We start from the raw sequence: 24,603 nt of genomic DNA, 5'->3' as shown, positions 1-24,603 counted from the left end.
GCCGTCCCCGAACCCGAGGTCGAGACCCTCAGCAGATTGTTCCATAGTGCCAAATAGTTGAAGAAGCTTGGCACGTCGTCTGCGAAGGGCTCGAGGTTGAAGGGTAGCACAGCGCGAACAGGCGTCGGGGCAATGTTCAGGACCCAAGTAAGCAATACACCGACTATGAGGATCGGTTATTGAAATGGCCTTGCCGAACTGGCTCACTTTTTGAACCCGGTAAGAGGCCATAACAAAAAAAAAAATAAAGGTCGACGTCACGAACGAGGTAAGCGGCCAATGCTAGGCCTAAAGGCCGCTGGCCGGAAGAAAGTGAAAAAATAAAAGTTTTTTTTTAAACGAAAAAGAGACAATAAGAAAAAACGCGAGCACAGCGACTAACAAAAATAAGAAAACCATGATGAGAGAAGGCAACGAAGGCTGCAGAGCTGAAGTGAAGAGGACTTCTCGGCTCCGCAGAAAACATTAAACTGAGGTACCTCACAGGAGACGCACGCCCTCACTCGGGCAGAAAGGCACTCGCGCATGCGCAGTGCAGCACTTGTAAGCTCTTACAAAGATCTTCAAGCAAGTCTGCTTGCGAGGCTGTCCGCTGCGGGGCTCCGTTGGTGACAGCACCCACTGTTGAGAATATGCTGCCTGCTTGTCCTGGGATAATCTGTTTTACTGTGAGATTTTGCCAGGTACCTGTTGCCTGGGTTGACTACTGTTGGAAAAAGGATACTGGGCTTGATGGTCCTTTGGTATGTCCCAACAAAGCAGTGCTTATGTTCTCTTATGTTATGTTCCTATGTAAATCTGCTACTACCCATAAGTATGTAAGTTTATCTAACCCTTTTTTCACACTCATCTTAACCTCTCTCTACCTGTCTTGGGCATGCTTAAATTCTGTCAGTTTTGATTCACTGCCCCTTCCCTTCTCTTTCACTCTCCTGCTAATGAAATTGTCATTGGCTCCCATCTTGGTTTTAGGCAGCTTGTGTGGGGCTTGGGCTCCCTGCTGCTGTACCAGTCAGTTTAACCAGCTTTATGCTTCTTTGACTGGTAGGACCTAGGCATTCCACCAGCCATATCTCTCTTCTGCTGGGAAAACTATGGCTCTTAGGATTTGGTCTGCCCACCAGCTATGCCAGTGCCCCACAAACTTTTTTATTTTTGCTCAGGCACACTAATGGAGCAAATGTTTTTCTGTGGCACACCCACAACCCAACCCTGCTCCACCCCCCAGCCCCGCCCCTCTCAAACCTCACCTTGTTTTCCCTGGAGGACTTACAAGCATGTGCGGACATCAACATAATAGCGTTGCACGCATGTGCACGATGCCATCATGATGACATCCACCTATGCTTGGAGGCCCTCTATATACAGCTCCAAACTCTGGGAAAATGAGATGAGGTTCATGTGGGGGCAGAGAGGAGCAGAGGCATTGACACCGGAAGTGATGCTCGGTATATGTCGTGTCCTTCAATACCTGGCAACACACCTGGAATCTTGTGATTCACTGAGCTATGCCATTAGTAATGTAATTCATTTATGCCTCTATGCTCAATCTACCTGATATTATATGAGTGACTCTTTGGACCTGTATTTCCTGCCAGCCATGCCATTCACTGCTGCTGCTTTGTTACGTGCCGAAGTCTGGTCTTTCCTACTACCATGCAGCTGATTTGTCAAATGACAGAGAATGTGAAATAGACAAACCTACGACTTTCGCCTTTTCTATATACAGTGGTACATTGGATTACGAGCATAATCCGTTCTAGGAGCATGCTCGTAATCCAAAATGCTCGTTTATCAAAGCGAGTTTCCCCATAGGAAATAATGGAAACTCGCTTTGATACGTTCCCACCCCCACCCCTGATAACCGGCATCGCTCCCCCCCGCTCGCAAAGGCCCCCTCGCTCCAACCGGCCCCCTCCATCGTGCGAACCGGCCCCCCCCCCCGCCAGTACAACTTAAATTTACCCATCTCCCCGTCTAGCACCGGCACCGGCATGCAGGCACAGCTCGTGTGCCTAGAAGATCTTCCGGCTTCGGTTCATAGACAAAGCACGCCTTTGTCCCGGCGCGCTTTTGACCTGACCGGAGGGCTTCTGCCTGCCTGCCTGCCTTGAGCATGCATCTACGCATGCTCAAGGACTTCTATTCTCTCTCTCGCCGAGAATCTCGTTGCCTTCCTGAGCTACTGGTCGATCGCGATCGACGTGTTGGGCACCCCTGGTGTAAACACTCGGTTTGTGAGTCAAAAGTTTGCTGAGTGTTTTGCTCGTCTTGCAAAACACTTGCAAACAGGGTTACTCGCAAACCGAGGTTTGACTGTACTTAGGTACTTTGGAAATAATGTGAAATGTTGGCAAGGATAGGAGCAGAAGAGAGCTTGGGGGTTAAGTAGGTAGATGATACAAGAAAGGGCTGAATTAGGGCACATTTCAAATTTGTAAAGACTTCAACCCTAGCTACTGTCCATTCATACACATTTCATATGTATTTAACTAGATGGTTTTTATGTTTTTTAGGAAACCAATGCTGTTCATGTAAATGTTGGAGCCGGATCATACTTAGAAGTCAACATTCCAATGACAGTTGGTGAAATTGGTAAGAGAATCCTACCGACCAAGTACTTGGAAAATTAAATAAAAGTATAAATAAATATAAACCTTGTTATCAATGACTAGGTTGAAAAACTTGCACTGTAAGTGGGGAGTGTGTGGTGCAGTGGTTAAAGCTACAACCTCAGCAGCCTGGGGTTGTGGGTTCAAACCCACGCTGATCCTTGTTGACCCTGGGCAAATCACTTAATCCCCCTTTGCTCCAGGTACATTAGACAGAGACAAATGCTTGAGTACCTGAATAAATTCATGTAAACTGTTCTGAGTCCCCTGGGAGAACAGTAGAGAAAACTGACTAAATAAATAGTGTGAACAGATTCAGCCTCTGATAATAATAATAATAATTTATTTCTTATATACCGCCAAAGCCAATAGTAGTTCGAGGCGGTTTACAACAAAGAAGTGCTGGACAATCAGCGAATGGTACAATCAGAGAAAATGGTAAATCAGAGCAAAAGATAGGTACAACAAAGAGGGGCTAGACAGTCTGTGTACGGTTAGAACGAAGAAAAAGGGTACAGTTCGAGAATAAAGGGTAGAGGGGAATAACGGGGGGTTACGATCGGCAGAAGGAGAAACAATTTAAAGGAGTAAGCAGGACAAGGTGATAGCCAGAGCGGGTATTGTGACATCATCAGTAATGTCACAATGGCTTCATTGTCCTACACTTGAATCACTTTTGCTACATTTTGATTTCTAGAGTGGCGCAGTGGTTAATGCTCCAGCCTCAGCACCCTGGGGTTGTGGGTTCAAACCCACGCTGCTTCTTGTGACCCTGGGCAAGTCACTTAATCCCCCCCCATTGCCCCAGGTACATTAAATAGATTGTGAGCCCACCGGGACAGACAGGGAAAAATGCTCGAGTACCTGAATAAATTAATGTAAACCATTCTGAGCTCCCCTGGGAGAACGGTAGAGAAAATTGAATGAATGAATAAATAAATAAGGATAACTATGACAAATTGTAACCTATAAACTGTATATTAAGAGCTCCTTTTACGAAGCCATGTTAGCGGTTTAATGCACGCTAAACTGCCGGCTGCACTAGACGCTAATGCCAGCATTAAGCTGGCGTTAGTTCTAGCTGCGTAGCACGGGTTTAGCGCACGCTAAAAAGCTGCGTGTGCTAAAACTGCTAACGCGGCTTCGTAAAAGGAGCCCTAAGTATATTTGTATTAGACCCCTAGTATATAGTATATAACATGCTAAGATAAAAACTTCTATCATAACCTGTTAACTGTCTTTTATTTTTAATCAATCTGAAACCCGTTCTAAGCTCTTTAGGGACAACAGGATTGAAAATGAAATAAATAAAGTATCATTATAAATTAGGTGGGTTTTGAAATAGATCCTGAATGCATAAAATCCCAAACTGGCCAGGAAATGCATACACATTTCTATAAACTATATGCCTCATTTTAGGTAATTGATGATATTTAAGAATATGAACATAAGAATTGCCGCTGCTGGGTCAGACCAGTGGTCCATCGTGCCCAGCAATCCGCTCCTGCGGCAGTCCTTAGGTCAAAGACCAGCGCCCTAACTGAGACTAGCCCTACCTGCATAAGTTCTTGTTCAGCAGGAACTTGTCCAACTTTGTCTTGAATCCCTGGAGGGTGTTTTCCCTTATGACAGACTCCGGAAGAGCGTTCTAGTTTTCTACCACTCTCTGGGTGAAGAAGAACTTCTTTACGTTCGTACGGAATCTATCCCCTTTCAATTTTAGAGAGTGCCCGTTCGTTCTCCCTACCATCAGAGAAAGTGTTAATTTTGACGTGATTTCAATAACTCCGGTTTGTATCTGTTAACTATTGTATTCTTAGTTATTTGTGCTCTGGGTTTGCAAAGCCAGTTTTGAACACTTGTCAATATTATTGCTGAAATATGCTTTTTTTTCTTATTCTCTGTGTTCATTTAGGATACTCCCCAACAATCAAGGGACAGCTTCTGCATGTTGATGCCACCAGTAGTATGCAATTCCGGACTCTTATCGAAGCAGAAATGTTGGCAGTAAGTTTTTGTGGTCCAATGTGGAGTTAGATATGCTTGGTAAAATGAAGAACATCTTCTGTAGTGAGCAGGAATGGGACCAGATCTTTTGCTCTTCAGAGGGGTCTAAATATGGATTAAAATATGGATCTATGTCCAGTTATCTTGTTGGATTTTGCAGGTTCATTGTATCATGGTGCTTTAGTGCTGAATCATTATTGTGTCTTTGAAGTTCACGTCATCATACAGGTAATAAGGCAGTACAGTGGGAGAGGAAACTGTTGTCTAGATGTATCCTTTATATTAATGTACCCGCCAGTATTGGAATCATCAGTGGAGGCCTCATAGTGCTTGCTCTTGCCTAGAAACACAGCAGTGTGATTATAGCCTTGAAAAAAAACCGGAAGGCAGAAATTGGCTAAGGCTAATTGCCTCTTCATAGTGGCCAAAGGCTGCTTCACATTAGGTAGAAACATGATGGCATATAAAGATCAAATGGCCCATCCAGTCTGCTCATCTGCAGTAACCATTATCTCTTCCTCTCTCTAAGAGATCCCACGTGCCTATCCCAAGCTTTCTAGAAATCAGACACAGTCTCTGTCTCCACCACCTCTACCGGGAGACTGTTCTACTCATCTACCACCCTTTCTGTAAAAAAATATTTCCTTAGATTACTCCTGAGCCTATCACCTCTTAACTTCATCCTATGCCCTCTCATTCTGGAGCTTACTTTCAAATGAAAGAGACTTGCCTACGTGGCATAAATGTGCGTGAGTCATTTAAACGTCTTTGTCATATCTCCCCTTTCCCGCCTTTCCTCCAAAGTATACAGATTGAGATCTATAAGTCTGTGTCCATACGCCTTATGATGAAGACCACCGACCATTTTAGTAGCCTTCCTATGGACCAACTCCATCCTTTTTATATCATTTTGAAGGTGCGGCCTCCAGAATTGTACACAATATTCTAAATGAGGTCTCACCAGTCTTCTACAGGGGCATCAATACCTCCTTTTTCCTACTAGCCATTCCTCTTCCTATGCACCCTTGCATCCTTCTAGCTTTCGCCGTCATCTTTTCAACCTGTTTGGCCACCTTCACATCACCACATACAATCACTCCCAAGTCCCGCTCTTCTGTCGTTCACATAAGTTCTTCACCCCCTAAACTGTACTGTTCCCTTGGATTTTTGCAGCCCAAATATATGATCTTGCATTTCTTAGCATTAAATTTTAGCTGCCAAATATCAGACCATTCTTCAACTTCGCTAGGTCTTTCTTCAAGTTATTCACACCATTCACTGTGTCTACTCTATTGCAGATTTTGGTATCATCTGTAAAGAGGCAGTTCTTACCTGACAGCCCTTCAGCAATATCGCTTATAAAAATGTTAAAAAGAACAGGCCCAAGAACAGAACCTTGAGGTACTCTACTGGCAACATCCCTTTCCTCAGAGCGATCTCCAGCGACCACTACTCTCTGTTGCCTTCCACTCAACCAGTTCCTGTCCAGTCCATCACTTTGGGACCCATATAGAGGGCACTCAATTTATTTATTAGATGCTTGGGCTTTGCTAAATTCTAAATACACCACTTCTAGGGCACTCCCTCTATCCAATTCTTTGGTCACCCGGTCAAAGAAATTGATCAGATTTGTCTGACGAGACCTACCTTTAGTGAATCCATGTTGCTTCTGGTCCTGTAAGCCACAGGATTCCAGATTCTTCACTGTTCTCTGTTTCCATTCATTTGCTTAGCACAGAAGTCAGACTTACTGGCCTCTAATTCCCTATTTCTTCCTTAGTTCCATTTTTGTGAAGAGGGACCACATCTGTCCTTCTCCAGTCCTCTGATACCACTCCCACTTCTAGAGAAGCATTGAAAAGGTCAGCCAGCAGAGCTGGCAGAACTGCTCTAAGTTCCTTCAGCACCCTCGGGTGTACACCATCCGGCCCCGTCGCTTTGTCCACCTTTAGTTAGCTAGCTCCTCCCGAACATAACCCTCTTAAAATTGTTCATGGTCTACCACACCTTTATCCCTATTTGTGTTTGTCTTCTGTGGTTCTGCTCCTGGCGTTTAAGCTATGAACACAGAACAAAAATATTTGTTAAGCAATTCAACTTTATCTTAATCAGCTTCTACACATTCTTCTGCTTCACATTTGGATATCAAGCCACATTTGTACTTCCTCCTATCACTAATATATCTAAAAAATGTTCTGTTCCCCCATTTTACCATGTTGGTTATTTTATCTTCCATTGAACACCCGCATCGCTTAACTTTTCCAGATACTGTATTTTTGGCTGTCTTTCTCTTTCTGCTATCTTTTTTTAACTTATGAAAGTTAATTTAAGTTTCCTTACCTTTTCAGCTACTAGTTTTAAGAACTAAAGTGGTCTTTTCCTCACTTTTCTTACAAAATGATTTGTTGCTCTTACAATAGCTCCTTTCAGTTTTGTCTACTGCTTTCTTCCAGATGTTCTTATCCAGCCAACAACTCTTCTGCATGTTCAAAGAAAAAAACCCTCTTAATCATGACATTGTAATGAATGTAATTATAGGGCAGACTAGATGGACTGTTTAGGTCTTTATCTGCTGTCATTTACTATGTTACTATGTATGTAAACAAGAAAGGAATGTTTCTCTCCCTCAGTTACTAACCGATAAGGGAGGCTAAGCAGTGTAAACATAAGCATGTCACATAATGAGACCCAAGGTAAGGCTTTGGATACCTAGAGAGAGAGGGAGAGGCTTTGGAAACCAATCCACAGCTATGTAGGCCCAATTTCTACTGACATAAGCAATTTTGTATTTATTTATTTATTCATTCAATTTTCTATACCGTTCTCCCAGGGAGCTCAGAACGGTTTACATGAATTTATTCAGGTGCTCAAGCATTTTTCCCTGTCCGGTGGGCTCACAATCTTTCTAATGTACCTGAGGCAACGGGAGGATTAAGTGACTTGCCCAGGGTCACAAGGAGCAGCGTGGGTTTGAACCCATAACCTCAGGGTGCTGAGGCTATAGCTTTAACCACTACACCACACTCTCCCTAATTAGACTACCAGCTTTATTCCACAACTTATTTGAAGTCTCTAATCCAAAACGTAAGAACATAAAAGTTGCCATATTGGGACAGATTGACGGTCCATCAAGTCCATCAAGCAGTGGATTTTCCCAAGCTATCTTAATAATGGGTTATGGGCTTCTATTTTAGGAAATTATCCAATCCTTCTTTAAACCCTGCAAAGCCAGCTGCTTTCATCACTTTTCTCAGGCAATGAGTTCCAGAGAGTTTAATTACCCATTGATTGAAGAAATATTTTCTGCAGTTTGTTTTTAATCTACTACTTAGAGGTTTCATCGCATGCCCCCTAGTCATATTTTTGGAAAGAGTGAACAGGCAATTCACATCTACCCTTTCCACTCCACTCAGTATTTTATAGACCTCTATCATATTACCCCTGAGACATCTCTTCTCCAGGCTTCAGCATTTTCTCATAGGGAAGTTGTCCCATCCCTTTTATCATTTTTGTTGCCTTTCTCTGTACTTTTTCTATTTCTGCTGTATCTTTTTTGAGATGTGGTAACCAGAACTGCATACAGTATTCGATGTGTGGCTGCATCATAGAGCAATACAAAAGCATGATAACATTTTCATCTTTGTTTTACATTCCTTTCCTGATCATTCCTAACATTCTATTTGCTTTCTCAGCTGCTGCCACACACTGAGCTGAAGGCTTTAATGTATCCTCAATGATGACTTTAATGTATCCTCAATGATGACACTTAGATCCTTTTCCTGTGCAGTGACTCCTAACGTAGTACCTTGCATCACATATCTGTAGTTTGGGTTCCTCTTTCTCACATGCATTACTTTGCACTTCCTCATATTAAACGTCATCTGCCATTTTGACGCCCAGTCTTACAAGGTTCTCTTGCAATTTTTCACAATCCTTTTGTGATTTACCATCTTTGAATAACTTTGTGTCATCAGCAAATTTAATTCTCTCATTAATTATTCCTGTCTCTAGATCATTGATAAATATGTTAAAAAAGCAGTGGTCTCTGCACAGACCCCTGAGGAACCCTACTATCTATCGTTCTTCACTGAGAATATTGACCATTTATCCCTAATCTCTGTTTTCTTTCAACCAGTTCATAATCCATAATAGGATGTTATCTCCTATCCCATGACTTTCTAATTTTTTCAGAAGTCTTTCATGAGGCACTTTTTCAAATGCCTTTTGAAAAGCTTGATACATAGTATCAACTTGCTTTCCTTTGTTGATTTCTTCCAACAGATAAAACTTCTGAATTCTAGAAACATCTTAGGAAACTTCTGGATTCTCTCAAGTTTCTAACATGAGGTGCTTTTGATGTCTTTGATGTATTATCTCGCATCTCTGCTCTATCAGTAGCCATGTGTCGTCTTACTTGGCTCAAGAGTTTCCAACTTGGATCTGGCTTTTCCAGAACCCCATGCAGATGTTCCTCGTCTGGGATCTAACCTCTCAGTGACAAGATTGAGGAAGTAGCTGACCTGATTAAAAATATACAGGCACCATCAAAAAATTATCTAGACCACAATTTTCTATTTCTTCTAGAAGATACTCAGAACTCTTATTACTACATTGTTAAGCAGCGGTTTACCCAGGCTGCTCCTCCTGCTCAGAGACATGCCATGTAGCACTCCCATCCAAGACAGCAAAGAAGACAAAAGTCACAAACCGTGACTCAGCCTAAGCAACAGTTGGCTTTTTGACTCTTACCTAGGGAGCGTTGCAACCATTCAGCTGTCTCCGTCAAACAAGTTGCCATTCAGAGGCAGGCTACTCCTATTTCCGGAGCACTGGCCCCTCGTAAATATCTGATCATTGGGTTCTTCGAATCATTTGGCAGGGCTTTGCTCTTCATTGAGACAGAAGGTCTCCAGAATCTCCACCAAAAGCATCTTGTTTCAGCTCTCCCTTCAGAAAAATGTACTTCAATGGGAGCTATCAACTCTCATTCGGCAAAATGCCAAAGAACCAGTTGTTCTTCTGGAGAGGGGTTGAAGTTTATATTGTATATACTTTATTATGCCTAAAAAGGCACGAGCAGTTTGACCGATTCTCAGTTTTTGAGATCTGAACAAATACCTTCTAAAAGAGAAATTTTGCATGGCCTCTCTGGGATTCATTCTGCCCATGCTACAGCTTAATGATTGGCTTTGTTCTCTAGATTTGAAGGAGGTGTGCACCCATGTATCCATTCTCCCTGTTCGCTAGAAGTATCTTCACTTCCATTTTGGAACTTTCTACTTTCTTTCCAAGTCTTGCCTTTTGACTTTGCCTTGGCTCGTCATTAATCTGGTTAATCAAAGCACCTTCACACCAGACAGCAAAGACTTCAATTCTTCTGCTATTTGTCTCAGAGTTTTGTAGTAAATTATCCCAAATCTCATTTTCAACCAGTTCAGAGTTTGAAGTTTATTGACGCTCTCTTAGACACAATCCAGGGTCGAGCTTTTCTACTGTAGCTTAGAGTGGGCAATATAGTACAACTGTCTATGGAAATCTTGAATGCCATCCACTTTTCCGCTTGTCAGATGCTGAGTCTCCTTGGTCACATGATTTTAATGGTCCATGTAACGTCATTTGCTCAGCTTTGTTTCTGGGTGCTTCAGTGTCTCAAGCCATGGAGATGCTATCAGCCCACATTCATAGTACCCATTCTCTGTGACACACTCTCCAGTGGGGAATGGTTCCACACAGACTTACCTGAGGTCTTCCTTTTCAGCCCCCTCTACATCAAAAATTTCTCAGCATGGATGCTTCCACGATCAGTTGGGGACCTCCATTCACATGGTTCTTGATCTCCATAAGAAGCAGCTCTTCCCATCAACCTCTTGGAATTATGAGCAATCTGGAATGCTCTCAAGACATTCCAGAACAGCATGCTCTTATCAGGTAGTTCTTATCTGCACATACAACCAGATTGCAGTGTATTACCTGATAAAATGGGGAAACAGACTCTTATCACCTCTGTTGAGAAGCAGTCCACATATGGACCTGGACAGCTGCTCAAGGAATACTGCTCAGGGCTGTTGAACAGAGTGGCCCCTCATCACCCTGGTGCTTTGTCAGATCTTCCATCAGTAGATCTCTTTGCTTCCCCCTCAAAACAACAAGCTTCCTTGCTTCTGCTCCAGGACAGCAGGAATATATTCTTACATCCCTCCCACCTCCCTTGAGTTGACTTTTTAACTTTTATACTGTACTGCTGGTCCCACATGTGTGGTGGGGCACTGCTTCAAAGATTTAAAATGACAGTGCACTAAGGCAGTGTCCACACTGGGCTCTGTGGATGACATCAAGTAACTTTGAAAGGTTAAAGGTAAGTTCCTCAGAGCAACTCTGTTTACCACTACGCTCTGTTGCTGTCTTCTCAATCAGTTAGACCAGTGTTTTTCAACCTTTTTTGGGCAAAGGCACACTTGTTTCATGAAAAAAATCACGAGGCACACCACCATTAGAAAATGTTAAAAAATTTAACTCTCTGCCTATATTGACTATATATAAAGTAATTCTCTTGAATAGGAATCAAATAAACACAAAGAAAGTATTTTATAATTACTTTATTATGAAATATTAAGTAAACAGAATAGTGAAAAATTATAAAATACTTTATTCAGTGCGAAACCTGGGCCTGTTTGGCTGAACACAAAGCTGATATTCTGGCTGGAATCGAAGAAAGACACACGTAGCTCTTCGTCAACAGCTCTCAGTCTCTCTCTGTATTTGGTTTTTATAGCATACAAAAATAGACAAATATACCCTCCATCCTTTTTATTAAACCACAATAGCAGTTTTTAGCGCAGGGAGCTGCGCTGAATGCCCAGCGCTGCTCTTGACGCTCATAGGCTCCCTGCGCTAAAAACCACTATTGCGGTTTAGTAAAAGGTGACCATATTGTAAAATATAGACAGCAGATATAAATTCAGAACTGTGCATAGTAAGTGAAGGGAAGTTTTCATCTCTGGGAATTTACCCAGTTAACTATTAAGTTATTTGGGCAAATTCCTTTGAAAACTGTGGTAATACTGCCTCCACTTTGCTAAATTTAAAATAAAATAATTTTTCCTACCTTGTCTGGTGATTTCTGGTTGCACTTTCTTCTTCTGATTGTGCATCCAATCTTTCTTCCCTTCTATCAGCCTGTATGCTTTCTCTCCTCCACACCTCATTCCCTCCCCCAACTTTTTCTTCCTCTCTCCCTGACCTTTCTTTCTTTTTTTCTGTTTCTCTTCTTTCCTTCTGTTTCCCTGCCTGCCCCCTTTCTTTCTTTCTCCCTGCCGTTCCCCAAGCCACTGCCACTGCCGCTGCCATCGGGGAACAGGACCCACCAATGGATAACAGGCCCCAAAGCCGACGCCGACGCATGCTCTCCCTGACGTCAATTCTGCAATCGGAGAGGAAGTTCCGCCCAGCCAGGCAGCGATTGGCTGGCCCGAACTTCCTCTCCGACTGCAGAATTGACGTCGGGGAGAAGAAGACTTATCGGCTCGATAGATTAGATCGCCAAGACAAAGTGAGTCCTGGGTGATCGACTCACTTTGCCTTGGCGAGCTACTGGCGCCCCTGCCTCGGGCCCCCTGTCAGCTCCGGGCCCGGCGGCCCTGCGGCACACCAGGCAACATCTCGCGGCACACTAGTGTGCTGCGGAACAGCGGTTGAAAAACACTGAGTTAGACTGATAATGAGCGCACCCAGTTTATTAGTCATCTATGTGAAACTGTGTCTATTTATTTATTTAATTTGATTTGATTTCTATCCCCTCCTCCCAGTAGCTCAGAATGGGTTACAAGCCAATATTCACAGTGCTAAAATCTAAATATACCACATCTAGCACTCTCCCTCTATCTAACTTTCTAGTTATCCAGTCAAGGAAATTAATTAGATTTGTCTGTTGAGACCTGCTCAAGTCCTCAAATCCATTGGGTTCTGGAAACCTCACTATTCTCTGTTTTAAAACTGTTTCTAGTGATTTACCACAGAGGTCAGATTTAAACTGCCTGTAGTTCCCAGCCTCTTCAGTTGTGAATTTGCAGTAGAGAATATTATGCAAATTCAGTAATTAGAAAAACACATTTGGCCTTCAGAGTAGACAGCTTTCTAAATAGGATCCATATGTTTATCAGCAGAGAAGACGGAGTAACTACATAATGCACTGAAAACTGGTGAAAGATGATGAATAATCTAGTCATCGGTGTGTCCATCTATCACGCACAGCAAGAGCGTTGCTTTAATTAGGTCCACACGTAGAATTCATTTGTTCTCCTTTCCATCATTAAAGGACTGCCGCTACAAAAGATTCCTGGACAGAACTCTTGCCTCCCAGGCAGCTAAATGGAACGACTGGCTGGCTAACATCATCACCCACTCCTCATCTTACCTCAGTTTTAGAAAATCAATAAAAACAAATTTGTTTAACCGATGGTAACCTATGAACCTAGTGTATCACTCCTCCCAACCTGTACCTTGACTTTGCATTGTTACTTCTTCGACTTTGTATTGTAACTACTTCGATGACTTTGTATTGTAACTACTTCGCTGATTGTCCAGCGCCTCTTGTTGTAAACCGCCTCGAACTATTATGGCTTTGGCGGTATATAAAAATAAAATTATTATTATTAATTACTTCTGCACTACACTACATAGACAGTCTATCACATTCAGCATTGTTCTCTCATTGTGTTGTAAGCTGACGTAGATGCTCTAATCTTCTGTTTGCAGTTTCATATCAATGCCAGCTATCCCCGGATATGGAACATGCCCCAGACATGGCAGTGTGAGCTGGAGGTTTACAAAGCAACATACCACTTCATCTTTGCCCAAAAAACCTTTTTTACAGGTAATTTCTTGCACACAATGATACTGAGATGCTTATAACTGCTGAATAGACTTGGAAATAGCCAAGGTTATCTAATAATCTTTATTCCTTGCTTCCCTATTGTTGTTTATCCTTTATGTTTTCTTTACTTTTAAATTGTAGTTTTCCCCACGTTCCTATTGTTCCGTTGTATTGTTTAGTTGGTATTTATATGTTCTGTGCTTTCCCTTTATTTTAATACAATTTTTTAAATCTTGATTTGTGTTTTATCAAAATTTTAATAAACTTAGAAACTTGAGATGCTGAAGGATTGTTTTATTTTAGAAAACAATTTTCACCCCATTTTACATTCAAATGCTTTTATTAGAGTTGTGATGTATAAAGTACTTGCCCTAAATATTGGATGATTTTAGATGTTCAAGTAAAGGGCATAAGGCCCACATTGACGATCAGGTTATGCAGATATAAAGAACTTGTACTTTTAAAGTTACTGGAATTGAAGTTCTGTTGTAGATACACAGGAGTCTATCCTTGAGCTGTTGATTCTCATTTCCCGCGAACTGCAGAAGGGTATCACTTTAAGAACTTTGAACTCCTTCCCTTCTGCAATGGAGAACAGTATCCTCCTCAGTTTTCCCTTTTGCTCTGCTCTGCTTTTCTTTGTTATTTTCGGGTGTTTTTCCATCAGACTTTTGAAATTCTTTGTGGCTTCAGTGCTCAGAGGTATCCTGCTTGGACATACTCTGTCAGGTAAAGGACACAGTTCTGCGTGGGAGGCTTCTGCTCCCAGAGTACCTGCTATGGGTCCCTTCAGGAGCTCGGGGTCATTCCCCATGGGAGCAGCTCACCTGCTGATTTTATCAGAGGATTGAGCAAAAGCTGGTTGGCCCCTAAGAACCCTTGGGGTATCAGGGAGCCAACTGCGTAATTTCTCATCCTTTTCATTTGAATTTTTTTATTCATTTTCTTATGTTACAACAAGTGAATTACATATTCTTTATATAAACTTATATATACACACTTGATAAGCTTACATATTGATAAATTCTTTAAAACTTTTTTAAAATAGATGCAATTAATATATCAGAATTTTAAAGTTACATTTTTCTTTTTAATTATAATAATAATATCCCATCCCTCCCCCTCCCTTTCAATCAAAATTCCATTAGTTATATTATACATTTAAATTTTTATATATTGTATATTATTCAATAATATGTTCCCCCCTTTCCCTTCTAATCAAATTCTAAACATGGGAAAATTATTGTTCTTTACAAAATTCTGTTAATGGTCTCCATATTTTTTGAAACTTATTAATATATCCTTTTTGTGTTGCTATGGTGAGTTCCATTTTGTATATATGGCAAACAGAATTCCACCAGAAAGTGTAATTTAACCTGTCATGCCTTTTCCAATTGAATGTGATTTGTTGTATTGCTATTCCAGTTAAAATAAATAGAAGTTTGTTATTACTTGATGAGATTTGACTTCTTGCTCTCATTGTTGTTCCAAATAATATAGTATCATATGTCAAGGCTACTGGATTTTCTAACATCCTATTAATTTGGGGCCAGATTGATTTCCAGAATGTTAAGATGAATGGACAAAAGAATAAAAGATGGTCTAATGTCCCAATTTCAACATGACAGTGCCAGCATCTATTAGATTTAGAGCTATCAATTCTATGTAAACGTGTAGGGGTCCATAATGCTCTATGTAAAAGAAAAAACCAAGTTTGTCTCATAGATGCTGACACCGTACATTTTATCTTCCAAGACCAAAGTCGTGGCCATTGAGATGCATTAATATGATGTTTTATCTCAATGCTCCAAATGTCTCTAAGTCCATTTTTTGGTTTTTTATTTATATATCCGGATATTAATTTATACCACTGTGCGGCTTCATGTCCTATTGAATTTATCTGGAAACACAAGAATTCCAAACTGTGATAATTAGTAAGATTTTTCCATTCAGGGAACCCTACCTGAATGGATTGCTTCAATTGCAACCATCTAAAATATTGTGTTTTATTAAGATCAAATTTATGTTGCAATTGTGAAAACTCCAGCATTTTACCATTTTTTATTATATCATCTAAAATACGAATACCTGCTGTCATCCAGTTTTTCCAGATTATTTTGAAACCGCCTATTTTGATCTTGAGGTTTAACCAAATCGTTTGAGTTGTTGATTTACTAATTGGAATAGGAGTTAGATTACTTATGTATCTTAAAGTTTTCCATGTATCCATGAATATTTTATGTTCTTTGTATAGCCTTGGCATTTTGATACTAACTACATGACTAAGACGTAAAGGAAACATGAGTCTCCATTCAAGCCAGAACCAATCTGGAATATTGTCAGTGGGCTCTGGGAGGATCCAATACATACCTTGACGTAAAATATAGGCTTGATGATACCTATAAAAGTTGGGAAAATTTACCCCTCCCTCCGCAATTGGTCTTTGCAATGACACTAAAGCAATTCTGGGATTTTTCCCAAGCCAAATAAATTTTGTCAATATCTTATTTAACTTTTTATAAAAAGAATTTTGGAAGAAAACTGGTATCATTCCCATTTGGTAACAGACTACAGGTAATATCATCATTTTAACAGTTTGTACTCTTCCCCACCAAGATAAGTGTAAAGGGTTCCATTGCTCACACATCTCTATCACTTTTTGTAATAAACTTTTTTCATTAATTTTCATTGTGTCTTCCAAATTTTTTGTAATCCAAATTCCAAGATATTTAATAGCATCCTCTTTCCAAGCAAAAGAGAATGAATCAAATAAACCTTTTGTACAATGTATATTTAATGGAAGTATTTCTGATTTGTTCCAGTTTATCTTATATCCTGAAAATTTTCCGAATTTTTCAATCAGTTCAGGTAAATGTGGAATGGTAGATTCTGGATTCCTCAAATATAATAATAAATCATCAGCGTAAGCTGATATTTTGTATTCTTTATCTGAATGAGGTATACCTTGTATCTCCTTTACTTGTTGGATTGCTAATATTAAGGGTTCTAAAACTATATCAAACAGTAAAGGAGACAAAGGACATCCTTGTCTAACTCCTCTTTGTAGATTAAATTTTTCTGAAAACGTATTATTAATGTATAATCTAGCAGAAGGGGAGCTATATAATGTTTGTATCATTTGTGTGAATCCAGGACCTATACCAAACCATTCCATTGTCTGATACATAAATGTCCATTCTATTCTACCAAAAGCCTTTTCTGCATCTAAAGAAACAGCAAAAGTGGGCTCATTCATTTTCTTTGTTAAGTACAGTGGTGCCTCGCATAACGGACGCCTCGTACAGCGAACGCTGCGCATAACGAACTTTTTGTCTTGCTCCCTATAACGAACTTCGTTTCACACAACGAAGTCGCCCGAGGGGCCCGGGGGGGGGGGGGGCGGAACTACTCTCGCCGCTTTCTAATGTGAGCCGGGAACAGCAGCACCCTCCTGTCTGAATGCAGTGTTCCATCATCTCCCTCCACCTTACCTTAAAAACCGAGTTTTCCGGCTTTCTTTTTCGGCCAGCCACACACTTTCAAAGAGCAGCACATGCGCGCATGCTCTGTTGTTCAATCTTCTCCTCTGACGCAACCGGAAACCGGAAGTTGCAGGAGAGAGAACATTGATCAACTCCAGCAGCTGCGCGTGCACAGCTTTTTGAGATCGTGCGGCTGGGTGAGGGAGAAGGCTGGCAGGCTCTGCATGTGAGGTGAGGTGGAGGGAGGGAAATGTAGGGCTGCAGAACGAATTATTTTGTTTTACAGGTATTCTTATGGGACAACAGGGCTGCAGAACGAATTATTTTGTTTTACAGGTATTCTTATGGGAAAACGCGTTTCACACAACGAACGTTTCACATAACAAACTTGCTCCTGGAACGGATTAAGTTCGTTGTGTGAGGCACCACTGTATAACATATGGAATGCTAATCTAGTGTTATGAGATGAATGTCTTTGAGCAACAAATCCTGTTTGAGACATACTTATAATATGGGGAAGAGCTTTAGCCAATCTTATTGCAAGTATTTTTGCTAATAATTTTCCATCTACATTTATTAAAGAAATTGGTCTATAGTTTGATACCAAAGTGGGATCTTTATTTGGCTTTGGCAAAACTATTGTTAATGATTCTGCCATAGTGCCATTTGTACAACCTTTATTAAGTTGATATTGAAAAAGATTTAACAAATAGGGTAATAAAAAGTTTTGAAATGTTTTATAAAATTCCACTGTATAACCATCACCACCTGGAGCGGATCCAACTCTAAGGGATTTCAAAGCTGTTCCTAATTCTTTTAGTGATATTGGCTCTTCCAAACTTTGTTTTATATGTTCAGGAACTTTTGGACCCTCTAATAGTTTCAAGAATTCTAAACCTTCCTTTTCTTTATTTAAATAAGTCTCGGAAGAATAAAGAGATTTATAGAATTTTAGGAATTGTTTTAAGATTGGTTCAATTTGTGTTAGTGTATCACCTTTTTCATCTTTTATAGCAATTATTTTTGTTTTCTTTTTTTTCACTTTTAGATAATTTGCCAGTATTCTTCCCGACTTATTTGAGTTTCCATAATACAATGCTTGCTGAGAAAATAAATCTTTCCTTATCATCTTTGATGATATTTCATTGTATTTACCTTTAAGTTTTAACAGTTCTTGTTGTATAGAATATTCCCATTTTCCTATAAGTTTTAATTCTAAATTTTTAATTTCTTTTTCTAAGTTAGAATATTGTTTTCTATTTTGTTTATTAAGATAAGCCGAATAAGAAATAATTTGTCCTCTTATTGATGCTTTAAATACATCCCATAATATTTCTCTAGAGATCTCATCTTTATCATTTACTTGAAAAAAATCTTTCATTTTTATTTGAAAATTTTCACAAAATATTGGATCAGCAAGCAATGCATTATCAAACTTCCATATTGGTCTATTTGTATTTTGATCTGTGATCTTAATTTCAATCCATACCCCACCATGATCAGATAAAATGATTGGATCAATGGCAGCTTTTGTCACTTGATGTGCTAGATGTTTTGATATAAAAATATAATCTATTCTTGAAAAAGAATTGTGAACATGAGAACAGAATGAAAATTCCCGTCCATCAAAATGAAGTATTCGCCAAATATCTATCAAATCACAAGTTTGTATTAAATTATCTAATCCCATTGATTTCATATATCTACTTGGGTTTTTGTCCAATAGAGGATCCATAACAGCATTAAAATCCCCAGCTACTGTTAGATTTGAAGTAGCCAGTGGCAAAATCAATTGTTGAAGAGTTTTAAAAAATTCATTTTGTTTCGAATTAGGGGCGTATATATTAAACAACGTCATGGTAGTATTTCCCATATTCATTTCCACAATTATCCATCTTCCATGAATATCTGTTGCCTTTAATTTGAATGTAGCAGTACATTTTTTATTTACCAGAATAGCAACACCTGCTTTTTTCCTTGTAGCTGGTGAGAAAAAACAATGTTTGACCCAACCTCCTTGTAGTTTACTAGATTCAATATTTGAGAGGTGGGTCTCTTGTATAAAGCATAAATCCGCATTTTGCCTTTTTAAAAATAATAGTGCTTTTTTCCTTTTTATCATATGATTTAGACCATTAACGTTTAAGGATATTATTTTAAGATCCATTTATACATTTATAATATATTTTCCTTAAAATTATACAGTAAATAGTTTTTCTTAATTTTTTTCCCCAGTATTTAAAATATTTTAAAATATCCCCATTTTCTTCTTTACCCCACCCTCCATTATATTTCCCCCCTCCCTCCCCTCCCTTCCATCCCCATTTTAATATGAACACTTGGATACGCATATTGAGGTTAGGTGAACATAACTCCCACAAGCTGTTTCAATATATAACTATATTTACTACCATTAATATTTATTTTATCTTTTAAACTATATTTCCCCCTTTAGAGATATTTTAATTTATTTTATTCGGTTATAGATTTCCAATGTATAATTTTTATGAGTCTATTTTTATATTTTGGTTTGTATTGTAAAATAAAGTAAATGTTTTCTAACATTAAATTCTAAGTGATGTCAAGAAATGTTTTCATTTTTAAAGATTATGTATGAATTACATTTTCTTCCCTGGTCTTCAAGGAAAATATCACATATGTCAACAATGTAAACTATAAGTTCAGTTGGATACAGAATATTTCAAAAAGATGAATAATTGAATCTAAAATCCTAAAACTCAAATTTCTAAGGCTCAGGTACAGGTCTGAAGGCAGTCAAAAGGGATGAGCAGATATCTCCTTATCTTAACACATAGGAGATTATCTTCAATCTTTTCCTCTCAAATAGTCAATAGTTGCACACTAAGAATATCAAATCAACAGAACAGGAAACTGTCATATCCAGAAGAGTAACTCCTCCTTCTACAAAACCGCAGTGCGGCTTCCAGCGCTAGTCGCGGCGATAACAGCTCTGATGTTCATGAGCGTCTGTTACCGCCACGGCCGGCGCCAAAAAAAAAAACAAAAAACGCACCACGGCCCTGCAAAAAGGGGGGTTGGTTTAATAAATAAATAACAATCTGGTGGTATCAGTCGAGATAAATTAGTGCTATACTTTACTAAAAGGAAGCTGTATATAGAATTTCATGTGAATAAAAGTATTTCTTACTGGCAAAAGATGTGGAGGGGCCTAATCAAAAGAAACGTAGCAAAGTAATAAAGCTTTTCTCAGTTTTCACAAACCTCTTGGCCCATCCCGTGTCCTAGGTTGCTCATGCTTACTGTTACTTCAGACAGTACTCAATCTGCAGCTATCTCCTTCCTCTGTCATTGCCACAACCCTCTGTGTCTGTCCCAAGTACGCTTGAATTTCATCACCTGGCAGTATGACAGGACAGTATGCTGGAACCTTCTGATATAGGTTCATTCAGCATAGATTCCTGTCATGTGCGCTTTGAAACGCAAAGTAACCGGAAGTATTTACATTAAAAGGAAATCACCTTTTTTATCCAATCTAAATTTGTTTTACTCTTGATCTTACATTTGTCAAAGCGATTGGTGGTTTTTTTTAAAATTTGACGTCCCTAGCTTTTCATATCCAATCAGCGACTCTCTTAATGTAAGGTTGTGAGTAAATAAAAGCCCAATACTGCGCAATCTTACAGTCTTACTATCGGAACGTTTCTTGGTTCAGAGTCTAACATGTAAGTTTTTTTTTTATATATCTTTAAATATGTGCTGAAGATTTTTGTTCTTCTCTTGTCTCGTTGTTTAGAATGTTCTTGTAGTTCAAATCGTAGTTCCAATTCTTTTCCGTTGGAGTTGAAAGTTCTATTTCTGTATCGAAACTCTATATTTGTATTTTATATTCAATCTTTATGTTTTATTAAATTAAATATAAATATAAATATAAACACAAATATAATATTCGATAATAAATTCTTGTTTAAGAGGTCATTGGCTGTTCATATTGGTCGAGGAAATCTTGAAGTTTTGTAGGATCTGAAAAGTTTTGAGTTTTGTTGGCAATAGTAATTTTCATTACTGCTGGATAAAGAAGGCCATATCTAGCCCCTAGAGCTCGTAGTTGGGGTCTCATGTCCAGAAATTGTTTTCTACGTGATGCAGTTTCTTTTGCAAAGTCAGGGACAATGTGGATTTTTGCATCCTGACATTTGAGGTTTTTGTTTTCTTTTGCAAGTTGGCAGATTTCTACTGCTTGTTGGTGTCTCAAAAGTTTAAATATTAAAGTTCTTGGTCTTGATTGAAGGTTTTTATTTTGTGTTGGTATTCTGTGTGCTCTTTCAATCTCTAATGCAGCTTTGAATTTTAAAGGTAACACTTTAGGTAGAAACTGTTCCAGGAATGTTATCGGGTCATTTTTTTCTACCCCTTCCGGGATCCCGATGATCCTTAAATTATTTCTTCTTTCTCGATTTCGGCTGTCTTCAAGGTCTCTTTTAATTTCTTCAACTTCTTTCCATATTATTTTGGATTGTCTCATGTCCATATTCAGTTGTTCTGAATTGTCTTCCAGGTCATTTATTCTGTTTTCAACTATATCCACTCTTTTGGTAAGAAGTGCAGCATCTTCAATTGTTTTTTGTAGTTTCTTGTTGCTGTCTAATACTATTTCTTTAATTTGTCTCAATTCTTCCATGACGTCGGGGCTTTCATCCGATGGCAACGGAACTTTTGAAGGCGTAGTATTTGGCTCTGGTTTCGATCTTTTATTGCTGCCAATACCGGATCCACTAGCGCCTGAATCGCACTTGTTTTGTTTGTTAGATGTCATCTTCTGTTATTGTTTTGCTGATTTTCTTTTTTTAAAATTAATATTTTGTAGTAATTTCTGTAAAATGAGCTTGTTTGTACGGAGCTTCTCCTTCACCCAACCATCAGAATTCGCGTCCAAGCCACGCCCCCCATAATAATTTCTCATCCTGTCTCTGCATGAAGTCTGTGGTCATGGTCTGGCCAGCCAGCTAGAAGAATTCCTTTGACAGTAGAGAGATGAGCAATTTCTGAGGTAGAAATCCTTTACCTGCACCCAGACTGATTCAGACAAACAGGCACCAGAAGTCACATTGAGTATTATTCCCTTTGGGAAACATCAGGGGGATTTGAAGGTTTGAGTTGTGGTTTCTGGGGCTAGTACTTGGGTCCCCCTCAAAAAATCCCCCCTAAGATAGTGTTTTTTAAATTTTTTCTTCTGTCTGCAGTGGCCCATTTTGGCTTTTTTTTTTTTTAGCGGCCATCTTTGATTTTTAGTGATCTCATTTAAAACTCTTTTCTCTGACTCAAAACCGCTCATTTGGCAAGTGACTGTCTGTGATGGAGTATTCCAGTCCTGGATCCTGTGTCGGTTGCGCAGAGTTGCCAGTTAAGGAGCAGCTGTGTTCCACGTGTGCCCAGTGTCAGTGACCCTTCGGAGCAGGACTGGGATGATTGGAAGTCCCTTTCCATGTCTTTATTTTTGCAGGGCTCCTCTGTAACAGTGGACGATGTTGGATCCTTTTGGGGTCCACTAGCCAGGGGGCAAGAGTGGCAGTAAATCACAGTGATGATCCCTCTGTGCATCACCTTTTCAGATTAGCTTCCATTTCCCATGCCATTTCTGACATCCTGTCTATGTTAAAGCTCGATGCCCAGCAGTCTTCCACCTTGCAGTGCTCCGTCATGTGCAACACTAATGCACATAAGAACATAAGAACATAAGCAATGCCTCTGCTGGGTCAGACCTGAGGTCCATCATGCCCAGCAGTCCGCTCACGCGGCGGCCCAACAGGTCCAGGACCTGTGCAGAAATCCTCTATTTATACCCCTCTATCCTCTTTTCCAGCAGGAAACCGTCCAATCCTTTCTTAAATCCCAGTACCGTACTCTGCCCTATTACATTCTCTGGAAGCGCATTCCAGGTGTCCACCACACGTTGGGTAAAGAAGAACTTCCTAGCATTTGTTTTGAATCTGTCCCCTTTCAACTTTTCCAGATGCCCTCTTGTTCTTTTATTTTTTGAAAGTGTGAAGAATCTGTCCCTCTCTACTCTCTCTATGCCCTTCATGATCTTATAAGTCTCTATCATATCCCCTCTAAGTCTCCTCTTCTCCAGGGAAAAGAGACCCAGTTTCTCCAATCTCTCAGCATATGGAAGGTTTTCCATCCCTTTTATCAGACGTGTCGCTCTCCTCTGAACCCTCTCGAGTATCGCCATATCCTTCTTAAGGTACGGCGACCAATATTGGACGCAGTATTCCAGATGCGGGCGCACCATCGCCCGATACAACGGCAGAATAACTTCTCTCGTCCTGGTTGTAATACCCTTCTTGATTATACCCAGCATTCTATTCGCTCTCTTAGCGGCCGCTGCGCACTGTGCCGTCGGCTTCATTGTCATGTCCACCATTACCCCTAAGTCCCTTTCCTGGGTACTCTCATTCAATAACATCCCTCCCATCGTATAGTTGTACCTCAGGTTTCTGCTTCCCACATGCAGTACTTTACATTTCTCAACGTTGAACTTCATCTGCCATCTCGTCGCCCATTCCCCTAGTTTATTCAGGTCCCTTTGTAATTCTTCGCAGTCCTCTTTAGTCCGAGCTCCACTGAATAGTTTGGTGTCGTCTGCAAATTTTATTATCTCACACGTCATCCCTATTTCTAGATCATTTATGAATATATTAAATAGTAGTGGCCCGAGCACCGAGCCCTGCGGAACACCACTTGTGACCCTCTTCCAGTCCGAGTAGTGGCCCTTCACCCCTACCCTCTGTTTCCTACCCGCCAACCAGTTTCTGATCCATCTATGCACATCTCCGTCCACCCCATGGTTCTTCAGTTTCCGGAGTAGACGCTCATGAGGCACCTTGTCAAAGGCTTTTTGGAAATCTAGGTATACGATGTCTATGGGGTCTCCTTTATCCGTCCGTTTGTTGATTCCTTCGAAGAAGTGCAATAAGTTAGTTAAGCACGATCTCCCCCTGCAGAAACCATGTTGGCTTGGTATCAGAAGTTCATTTCTTTCCAAATGTTCATCGATGTTTTCTTTTATCAGCGCTTCTGCCATTTTCCCCGGAACCGAGGTCAGACTCACAGGTCTGTAGTTTCCCGGGTCACCTCTTGATCCCTTTTTGAAGATGGGCGTGACGTTGGCTATCTTCCAATCCTCTGGTATCACACCTGTTTTCAGGGATAGGTTGCAAACTTGCTGCAGTAGTTCTGCTATCTCCTCCTTTAATTCCTTCAGAACCCTTGGATGGATTCCGTCTGGACCCGGGGATTTGTCAGTTTTTAGTTTTTCTATCTGCCTGCGCACATCTTCAAGGCTCACTTCCATGGATGTTAATTTTTCTGCTTCATTTCCATTGAAGAATTGCTCAGGTTCCGGTAAGTTGGTTGTGTCTTCGTTCGTAAATACAGACGAAAAGAACATGTTAAGTCTTTCTGCGACTTCTTTCTCCTCCTTCACTACCCCCTTCCTGTCTCCATCATCCAGCGGTCCCACCTCCTCCCTAGCTGGCTGTTTCCCTTTAACATATCTGAAGAATGGTTTGAAATTTCGTGCCTCCCTGGCTAGCTTCTCTTCATACTCTCTTTTGGCTTTTCGAACCACTCGGTGACATTCTTTTTG

General features: G+C 40.2%; 1 protein-coding gene across 9 annotated transcripts in view; it reads left to right on the top strand.

Annotated features, from left to right (window-relative positions):
* Positions 1-24,603, top strand: part of KIAA1109 (KIAA1109 ortholog) — a 908,505-nt gene that overhangs the window by 114,417 nt on the left and 769,485 nt on the right. For all 9 annotated transcript variants that reach the window (XM_033938537.1, XM_033938601.1, XM_033938589.1 and 6 more), the window contains exons 12-14: positions 2,517-2,595; positions 4,528-4,619; positions 13,374-13,491. In XM_033938537.1, the coding sequence (XP_033794428.1) occupies positions 2,517-2,595; positions 4,528-4,619; positions 13,374-13,491 (289 nt within the window). The remainder of the gene's footprint in view (positions 1-2,516; positions 2,596-4,527; positions 4,620-13,373; positions 13,492-24,603) is intronic.

This window comes from Geotrypetes seraphini, chromosome 1 (assembly GCF_902459505.1).
Source record: "Geotrypetes seraphini chromosome 1, aGeoSer1.1, whole genome shotgun sequence".
NCBI lineage: Eukaryota > Metazoa > Chordata > Amphibia > Gymnophiona > Dermophiidae > Geotrypetes > Geotrypetes seraphini.
The sequence above is the reverse complement of the archived record's forward strand: the minus strand, read 5'-3'. Positions and strand labels throughout refer to the sequence as shown.